This window comes from Coenobita brevimanus, chromosome 93 (genome assembly GCF_032717465.1).
Source record: "Coenobita brevimanus isolate Jiangsu-jjx chromosome 93, ASM3271746v2, whole genome shotgun sequence".
NCBI classification, from domain to species: domain Eukaryota; kingdom Metazoa; phylum Arthropoda; class Malacostraca; order Decapoda; family Coenobitidae; genus Coenobita; species Coenobita brevimanus.
Genome location: NC_137046.1, coordinates 61,110,095 through 61,120,700, shown reverse-complemented (window position 1 = coordinate 61,120,700; position 10,606 = coordinate 61,110,095). Strand labels below are relative to the sequence as shown.

The 10,606-nt window shown below is 39.4% G+C and overlaps 1 protein-coding gene across 3 annotated transcripts in view; it reads right to left on the bottom strand.

Moving 5' to 3' along the window:
• Window positions 1-990: 990 nt before the first annotated feature.
• tws (protein phosphatase 2 regulatory subunit tws) overlaps window positions 991-10,606 on the bottom strand; it is a 59,624-nt gene continuing 50,008 nt past the window's right edge. For 2 of the 3 annotated variants that reach the window (XM_080282444.1, XM_080282446.1), the window contains exons 9-11: window positions 9,181-9,396; window positions 7,589-7,763; window positions 991-2,706 (exon numbers count right to left, since the gene is read on the bottom strand). In XM_080282444.1, coding sequence (XP_080138570.1) covers window positions 7,611-7,763; window positions 9,181-9,396 — 369 coding nt within the window. In that variant the 3' untranslated portion in view covers window positions 991-2,706; window positions 7,589-7,610. The remainder of the gene's footprint in view (window positions 2,707-7,588; window positions 7,764-9,180; window positions 9,397-10,606) is intronic. The other variant, XM_080282445.1, reaches the window with a different exon arrangement.

Here is a 10,606-nt window from a genome sequence, read left to right as displayed (position 1 = left end):
CTAAAGTACTACATATATTTTTTTACTTAAACAAGTCATTATGCTTTACAGTACTGGCTGAAGATTCAGAACTAAAAAACATTCTTTCAATGTAGCTGATGTCCAAGAGTATATTCTCAATCGAAAACTTATCTTTCGGTAGATATTACTTTGTATTGCAAATATTTTTTTTTTAGAGTACTTCATATGGTGCATGAAATTTCATCTTTACATTGTACTGGTGAAAACATGAGATATACAAATACATGTGAAGCTGCTGGAGATTATTTAAAGATGTTCCGTCCAATTTTAAAATGCACACACAAGAAAAGTAAAAATACACTTTTGACTGAATGTACTTGAGCTTCAAAATGACTGTTTTTTAATTTAAAGGGAAAGTTACATAATTATGTAATGTACGAATTGGTCTGCTTGCAACTGCAATGAGCTTCCTTATCTAAGAGGTCACCTTATGAGAATTTACATATTCAAAAAATGCACCCAGACTGACCAAGAGAATCTTTACAAGTCTGACTAAGAACACTGCTGAAAAGGAAGAATGAAGGTACTGAGGAAGAGTAAAACAATACAGTACATTGGTGAGCGGAAGAGGAATAAGTTGAAAAAAACATATGAAGAATGATCAGACCAAGTAGCTATGTGACAGTTTACCAAGCAGCTCCACTGTCTTAGTTATACATACGTTCCTCACCTTCCTCCCTATCCCCTGAAAAAGAGGATGGTGTAATGCAAGAGAAGCATAACTTCAGCCAGCAGTCCACCAGGTTTATGTTCAAATGAACCTGGGCCCTTAAAAAGATCAACAAGGGGCAAGGCACTGGACAAACTCTAGAAAGGTCTACATGGATCAAACCTCATCACTACCATGCTTCACTTAAAAACCACACCAGCATTAAATGGCTGAAGTAGGTTATCTATAACCTGGTACAGTATTTCTGAAATGATTAAAATCTTATCAAATCATGGTATTGGATTTAAAGGCAGGTTTTATGGAGGAGAGAATTATGTAAACAAGTTTTAATATTCAGCTATTGATGGGGTCCCAATGTACTATACCAATGTACATGAATGAATGGCAGCATATTACCTTGCCACCACTCTAGATGTAATTTTGTTACAATGATGGTTGTTCTAGACATACACACAGTATGTACATAAAGCATGTTACATGTATGGTGTTTCATGGCTATAACCCAACATCTTGATTTTCCACTAGAAATGCACATCATTTCCTTGTATGTGAAACTAATAAAGCGTAGAGAGAATTATCACATTTTTTTTTTTTTTAGGTCTGGATAGAATTTAATCTGATCAATTACTGATGACAGTCCTGTTCTTGAACAATACGACATGATGACTGAGAGGTATACAATTATACAGAAATACAAAATTCCCACAACCATGAGCAATATTCGAGAAAAATTAACTTGTCTAACATACACCTCTGGACGCATTTGATTACTGATTGCATAAAAACACCATCTTGCCTATTGAAATATAATTTATTACACTGAACTAATAAAAAAAAGTGTACAGCAGTTGAGACCATAAACACTAGAAATAATCTGCATTCTTTCAACAATTTTGCTGCATTGTAAACTGAGAATTAAGCAACAGAGAGGAAATTATGTGAGGCAGGGCCACACGAACAGTAACCAATGAAAACCCCTGGAAAACACTCATTTCAACAGTAATTTCATTTTCCAACCTGTTCTTTTACGAAAAATATTTCTTACTGAAATGCACCATCTAAAGCTCAAGGGACTGGCAATGACATGTCATAAATCTTTCTGACACTGTTGGAATTTTTCTGTAGAAGCAATGAGCACATCAACTGAATTCTTTGAAACACGCTACTCGGTTAGGATAGGCAAACAGACTATGACAGCACTAAACCCTCACATTCCTGTTAGGATTATATTTTGAGAGTCCTGTTTGCTTCATTCCCAGTTCAACTTTGTTCAGCCAAAGGGGCAACTAGCACTGTCATCATAACCCCAATACCCTAGGTAAGTCAAGTCACCTGTCACAGCTCAATTTGGCATAAAGACACATGATTAATTCATATTAAAGCCAGGCATTGAAGGAGAAAATTTATGCTTTGCATTTAAATTTTAATTTCATTAAATAATCTCAAGCCTCTAACCTATACTGATAATAACATGGCAAAATCCTATCCATTTCAACACTGGCTTCACCTAAGTCCGATATATCTTTTTCTTAAATTATAATATAATAGTCCAGAGAGAAAGTTAACAGTAGTTAACTCTTCCCAACAGCTGATTTATTAAGAGTGAAACACAGTTAAATGATCACAAGGGTAAGATACCCTGATGGCTTTTCTATTAATCACACATTTATCCAGACATCAACTGCTGTAAAAAGGTTGCTGGATATGTCCTTGAGAATTACTTGCAGCACTGACGAGCTGGGCACACGAGCCAGGGTAGGGGCAATACTTGCTGCCCTTTGTGTTAAGGTCATCACACCTGGGACCACCGTCGACTTGTGAACAACTCGAGGCATGAGGAGCTAAGTCCTTGCTGGCAGGGTGATGCTAGGATCTGTGGCCAGTACGAGTTGTGTTGCTTCAAGCAGCAGATGTCAGCATATGGGGCAAGCCATTATGGAGGTGCCTAGGCCATTCTTGGGGCCCTTGCTCCATACCATTATGACCACTGCCCATACATCCACCAAAGGGAGGGCCTGTAACAAATAAATATGTGAAACTATATGGCACTCAATAATGTATGATTAGAGCAGACTCTTGAAACTATGGACTAATAGAAGGGACAGGTGTCTGATGCTACTGGAGGTCTGGAGATGCTGATGGGGGTGGAGGGGGGGGGGGAGAATCCTATACCATTAACCATATACAGTATGTATATACCTGCATTAGTAAATTAGTAAAACTATACAGAAGATACAGATACTGGTATTTTATTTACCTTAATTGAAGAACCGAGAAAAATCCTGCCATGACCATACAGTGGATGAATAAGCAGCTCACTTATTCCAAGTCAGAGACGCTGTTATACAGTAAAAGTCCAATTCTTCAGCATCCAATTCCCCGGCAAATCTGACATTTCAGCAGTTTTGAGAAACAGTCCCATTTACGAAAATCTCTGATCGTTTGGCAGATTTTCCGATTTTTTTCGTCAGTCTTGAAATTCTCCATGAGGACCCTCTACTGCTGTGGACTTCTTCCAGCAGTAGCAGACTCCAATCAACCCCTTCTATTGTACATAAGTAAATAAGGAACCTACTATAAGTTTAGGTAAGTGCATGTGAACTTGTAGGCCTACTGTACCATTACATTTATATACTGTATAGTATGTTCACTAATTTCTTTATTTTTCATATTCATGTATAGTACTGTATTCATTACAGTATTGTACAGTATCAAACAGTATACAGTACTCTCTCCAAACACATTTGTAATGATATGAGTAGTGATGATAGTGTTCACCGAAACATATAAGGTATTGAGTGGGTAGGGTTTTTGATAATTCGGCAATTTTGATTTTTCAGCACTAGCCTGGTCCCATAGATGCCGAAAAATCGGACTTCTACTGTACTGACATCAAGGTATGGAGCAACCCAAAAGTACATGGTGTTGCTGAAACACCAGAAATACTTGGTGTTGCTGAAATACAGGGTGAGTCGCTACTCAGGGGTCCCACAATACCACCACCTTAACCATAATTAATGAACAGATTTTAATGAAAATCCATACCTATAAACTTCATTCCGTCAATTATGTTCAATGATGCATTTAAGATATTCCCTGACATTTGAACCTAAAGAGACGCATAACAGAAACGAAAAGCAGCTCTTTCACAAGTGAGGCATTGAGTGGGGAACAGTTGATCAACTGCATTGATTCACTGATCCTATGGTTTTCAATAACCCACCAGACCATGCATTTTCAATTTTCAGGATACATCTCAAGATTTAATTCAGGTTGTGGAGTCACCATAAGGGGAAATGACTAATGAACAAGCGTAACAGACTTGACTAACCATAGGAAAACATTATTAGTGAGAATGCAGCCATGACAATGGGTAAGTAGCATTGTAAATTAGTTACCAATGGTTTGGAACACTGGGTTTAGTTCGTTTAAATGCTAGAGATCACTTTGAAAACTTGGTGCAACTGTGGGTGGATGAAGTGAAGAACATGAAAACTAAGGTTCACTTAAATCAGTTCATTAATAACTTTCATCATCATCATCTAATCCTGTGTTGCTCCATGAGCGGCGTAGACGCCAGGGGCGGCAAGTTGGTCCTGACATTTGTAATGAGAGTGACCAGCCTCACTCATCCCTGTGTGGCATTACGTAAGCAATAAACCCCAACACCCCTTGGATATAAACCTACACCGGCTCAATCTGACTGGAGTGCCTTAAATGCCCACTAAACCACCAGGTGCCATAATCTGGTTACATGGTTACCACCCTGCACAGTAAACGGTTTCCTGGTGTCCAGGAAACTACTTGGCTTGTCACTCAGTGTGGAGTCACCCATTGACAGAAGGAAGAGGAAAGGCTGAAGGAAAGAAAGACAGAAGAGGAAGGCAGGAAGGAAGGAAGAAAGGAAAGGGCAGTCCCCAAAAGCAGCACTACATACTGAAAATAATCTGAGGCTTCAAAGTGAAATATTACCCTGTATTACCAATAGTATTGTACAGTACTTGCAAATGGTTCGAAGAACATATCCACTTCAGTGGTTTTCCTTTCAGATACTGTTTCCTTATGTCGATTTCTCCAAAATTTATAATGTGTTCATGATAGCGCTTTCCTTCTCAGTTTTCTGTTCCATCAATATCGTTAATAATAATAAAAAGGCTGTCATACACAACACTTATCTTAATCTCACATTTGTCTTTGGGAATGCTACTCTGTGCTTTGTCACTAGCACACACTTAGGTGATTTCTTGATCAGTTAGTATCCAGTAACCTGCATTACCCTCATTTTCATCAGGCTATGATTCAATATCTTCTCAACTAACATCCTTCTCTCCATCCTGTTGTAATATACAAGCATAACAGAAATCAGCTGCCTCAAATCCTTCTGATGCAGACATGTCATCATGCGGCAGCATTTTCCAGCTATTGGCTAGCACTATTATTTTAATGTCTTTCCAGGACTTACCAATATACAGATAGCAGACCTGATGCTGTAACTATATATTCAAGTGTTCTCACTCTTGTGTCTTCAAAATAATCTCACTCATCTTCCAAGACCACCAGAACTTGATCCAGGCACTTTCACTGATAAATCCACTTGGCAGCACAAATAACCCTTGATTCACTGGTTGGATCAGAGTGGTGGTATCAGCAGGCAGGAATATTGCTCTGACCCTCCAGTCACTAAAAAACGAGTTTCTCTGCATGAGGGTGTGCGGATGCAGTCAAGCCAAAAAAGTGCTCTGACATGCTCTGCAGCAATTTTCAGCACCTTCATCTGGCAGTCCTGTATTTCTGGAACTGTATGCTAGAAAACCAAATTATGAAAAATGCATAAGTGAACCATGCTCTTTTGCCACTGTGCTACACCACATGGAGCTTTTGCATGTTGTCTTGCAGATGCCGTGGACAAGCTGATTTCCCAACAAAAGCCAGCTTCTAAATAGTACATGCCATTTGCACTCAAACTGAGTATAGAGAAATGTTTCTTGCTCATAATTTGGCCAGGGGTGGGGTCCTCATGCTTAAATGCCTGGGTATTGCCATAAAAGACCAGTTTTGTTAATAACATACAGTTGAGAGTACTGCCCTTCCTTAATTATTAGCTATTTTGGCTTGAGCCTGAATGGTTCAACACATTCTGTAACAGCACTCCTAGCCTCTCCATTATGCAACATCACTTCTCAGGTTCTCAGCCAACTGCCACAAGAAAAGCTTAACCACACACACCACTACTTTTTCCCTATTCATATTGTTTGTACACAGCCTCTTCTAGATCTCTCTCATTACTTTCATGTGTTTTATATGTGATACTGACCCACAATTGCCTACATTTTCATCTCTCTCTCTCATATACTGTGTGTGTGTGTGTGTGTGTGTGTGTGTGTGTGTGTGTGTGTGTGTGTGTGTGTGTGTGTGTGTGTGTGTGTGTGTGTGTGTGTGTGTGTGTGTGTGTGTGTGTGTGTGTGTGTGTGTGTGTGTGTGTGTGTGTGTGTGTGTGTGTGTGTGTGTGTGTGTGTGTGTGTGTGTGTGTGTGTGTGTGTGTGTGTGTGTGTGTGTGTGTGTGTGTGTGTGTGTGTGTGTGTGTGTGTGTGTGTGTGTGTGTGTGTGTGTGTGTGTGTGTGTGTGTGTGTGTGTGTGTGTGTGTGTGTGTGTGTGTGTGTGTGTGTGTGTGTGTGTGTGTGTGTGTGTGTGTGTGTGTGTGTGTGTGTGTGTGTGTGTGTGTGTGTGTGTGTGTGTGTGTGTGTGTGTGTGTGTGTGTGTGTGTGTGTGTGTGTGTGTGTGTGTGTGTGTGTGTGTGTGTGTGTGTGTGTGTGTGTGTGTGTGTGTGTGTGTGTGTGTGTGTGTGTGTGTGTGTGTGTGTGTGTGTGTGTGTGTGTGTGTGTGTGTGTGTGTGTGTGTGTGTGTGTGTGTGTGTGTGTGTGTGTGTGTGTGTGTGTGTGTGTGTGTGTGTGTGTGTGTGTGTGTGTGTGTGTGTGTGTGTGTGTGTGTGTGTGTGTGTGTGCAACGGCTTCAGGGCCTAATTCTTGGGAGCAATGGCCTTTCCCAAGGCTCAGTAGTCCTCCTACACCTCCACGTCACCACTTTGGCGCTAACACCCATCGTCCATATTGAATACATGCAAGGGCAGTCTCATACAGGACTGGTGTGTTGGTATTTGCGTGGGTACTTTTACAACATGTTGGCGGGTCTTCTGGTAGAACAATAAAGACTGCATTATGAAATTCAAATCCTTAAGCTGTTCCCTGCCCAGCCAAGATTTAAACCATGATCCATTAGGACTGCAGGCCGCCTCTCTACTGGTTTAGCCATCCACCTCCCCCACTGCATTGTATGTTTGGGGAAACAAGGTCAGTTTTTCCCAGTTTTCCTCATAGGCCTATCAGACAATGTTTTTAAACTCTGTACCCTTCAAATGCACAAACATGACACAAGCACTCCTAATTCAAGTTTCTGTACAACACTTAGATTTACTTGCTTTATCTTAACACCTAGTGTACAGTATTTTTCAATGGCAAAGTTAATTAAAATCAAGTATGAAACTTAACACTGAGTGTGAAATGCAGTACACTGAAAACAGGTTGAAACTTTATCTTTCCAAAAAGTGTTTCTAGTTATGGGCAGATTTACTCCCACTAAACAATTCACATCACTGGTACCAGGACAGTCTGGATTGGCTCATAAGGGAGATGGTGTTGTAAAGGAGGGTGGTGCTTTGTGATGGCAAATTTTAATCAATTTGGTTTTAATACTGCCAGACAATTTTAATCACCTTAACAGTGACCCTCCCTTTTTTCAAGGGAATAAACCTTACAATATTTAAACACATTCAACCAAAATAACAAGTAAGTAAAATGGGATTCTATATCTTTACAAAATACCACATAATACTTTACTTACCTAAGCTCTATTCGGAGATCTGCTAAAATTTATCTTGGAATATGTAAAGGTTGTTAGTGGCAGCAACAGCTATTATGTTTTCATGTGGGTGCCAGGCTGTGTGAAGGATCTTCTTGTTGAAGTCAAGGCAGTCAACACTGATCTCATCTTTCTTTCTCTTGCCTGCTGTACAAACCTGTAGATACAGCATAAGAAGCATAAGGACAGTAGATATTGAAATCTATTCAAATCTGGCAAGAATAATGTTCAGTATGATAAAGGGATGAACACACAAGATTCCAGTGTGAGTAAACTGTTGAAAATATTTTTGAACATATGTAAAAAATAAATAAATAAATAAATAAATACAGAGTAATATCAATGGCAGATATAAAGGCTTTAAAGGGGGTTGAAGAACTGGACAGCAGTCACTATGGGGTTCAATTATTACTCATATCACAGCATGCACAACCCTGGCTGTCACCATGAAATAGACAGAGCTAGCAACAACATGCCCAGTTAAAATGACACTTATTTACACAACATTCAAGCCCCATTATAGAAAACAGAGGGAGAGTAATAACAAAAGAGGGAGACCTATTAACAATATGCCCTGTGAAATGAGCCAGATACTCATTCACACATCATAACCCCAGAATATATACTTCATTATCATCATCGACATTTGGACCTCCTTTCCTATTTTAAGGCGGGATGAGGAGTAGCAGTGTCCAGACAGCCCAAATTTGCCCAATCCAATGAGCCACACTTCCATTCATTCACCATTCAAGCCCCCAGAATCCTGGCTCTATCTGATAAGCAAAAAACATTAACCACATTCTGTAGCTTCACATAAACATATCTGATAAAGTCAGAATACTTCCACAGTTTTAATTTATCCATCATCTAATCCTTTACTGCCACATCATGCACCTGGGCTGGGCTACTCAGTCCTGACATTTAAGGTAAAGGTGACTGGCCCATCACAATGAAATCTAACTACATTCTACCACCAGCAACACTAAGGAGATATAGATAACAAATTCACACCTACATCTCAGAACATTTACTTATCAACCATCATCCAAACCTCCCATTCAAGAGCTAAATGCCCCATCCCCACCCATACACAGAACAAAAACACAAACTGAGAGCAAAGAGTGAATCTAGTTAGCTCACACTATGTATACCACTCAACTTACAAACACAAGCCAGACACAAATACAGATGATGCAAGTACACGATATCATTGTATCCATATTGTCATTATCCAATATTCATCCAACCAAGAAAACAAAATTAATGGTCTGTTTAGCTTAAGGTCAGCATCAGTGGACACTGTTGTACATCTGCCCTCCGAGTAAATAAAACATAGAGCTGTTTAACCACAACAACAATAACCATTCTCATATTTTCACTGTGGTGAAAACTGATGCATACAGTCTTGATATTTTACATGCAGACAAGGAAGGTAATCCATCCTACTCCCTTAGCTTGTGCTGCCAAAACTAAGATTGCATCAAATGGGCAGCAAGGTTAAAATAAATAAGTACAGTACATATATAACTAAATTAACAAATAAACTCCAGTGCCAATGATATTTTTACACTTACCTTTCTGGGCTTAAGTAAAAATCTGGGTTTGGCTGTTTCCCTTGAAGCTTCTAAAGTGACATCACGTTTGGATGTCCGGTCAAACATGCGGAAGAAATTGTTGTAGGAGCCAGTCATGATGGCAGAATCATTGCCACTCCAGCAGCACTCGAACTTGTCAAATATACAGTCATTCTCATACAGTGAGCAGAGTTTGGAGCGAAGGTACTCATGAACCTGGGAACATTTTGTACGGTTACACACTGTCAACTACACATTATACTTAGTGACCAGATAATATATTGTATATATGTATACATGAGACAAAATGGGGTTGATGACAATGACAACGATGATGCTGATCATCATCATCATTGACAATCTTTTATCTATCCATCTATCTTTCTACTGGTACCATGTATGACTTTTACTGGAAGTTATCTTCATGTAAAAAAAGTGCTGAAGGTAAACTGGTAACAGTAGGTCCCTTACTACCTTTTGTGAGGTGTTGGATCCCAGGGCTGGGCTATCTATAACCATCTCCCAATCAGTCCATGCTGACTTCACCCTTTATAGCTAAATCTGATGATGTAGACTGCACTACATTCAAAATCATCCACAATTTATATGATAAAAATATCATGCAAAAGTCAGTTTTGCAAATGTTTTCAAGACGTAGTTGCATCCCACTCAATCCTAGTCACTCTGGCAACTGACAGGACCATGTATGTTCGTGCAAAGACCAATTAATATCAGTACCGGGTAACAGAATTGGAATGGGAATTATCTCAATACTGGAATTCCAACAGAATAAACTAATTCTGAACTCTTCCTATTATTTCTTACATTTCTACTTACTTACAGTAATCTCCCAATTATCCGATGAGGCACTACCTCACAATCATCATTATCAAAAAATAAATAAATAAATAAACAAAAAAAAGGCTGATTTAATGCAATATCCATTTTTTTACAACATTAACCAACAGTGCACAGGGAAATGAAATTTTTCAAACCACCCGCCACTCTCCACCAATGATGATGCCCGCCAAAACAAAGTCCAGCCTGTCCACTCCACCTCAGTCACATACGATAAGCTGTCTGGTGCATGTGCATTTGTCATGGAGTTTGTGCCATTTGCTGCCATATCAGAGCTTCTGCAGGGGCTTATGTTACTTGCCACTGTGCTGGCATATGTGTGCAAAGCTCTCACTCCTACCAAGTACACAAGAACGTCCTGCTCATGGATAAGGAGCAGGAGATAATGGCAACGAACACTGGCGTCTTCTCTATGTCACTAACCACAGAGGAATGATCAACAAAATCTTCTATAGTACAACAGTATACTGTACTGTACAAAGTATACAGTAGATATATATATTGTACATACAATGCTGTACTGTACAGTACTGCGCACCTTTATAGCACTACACCATACAATTCTGTA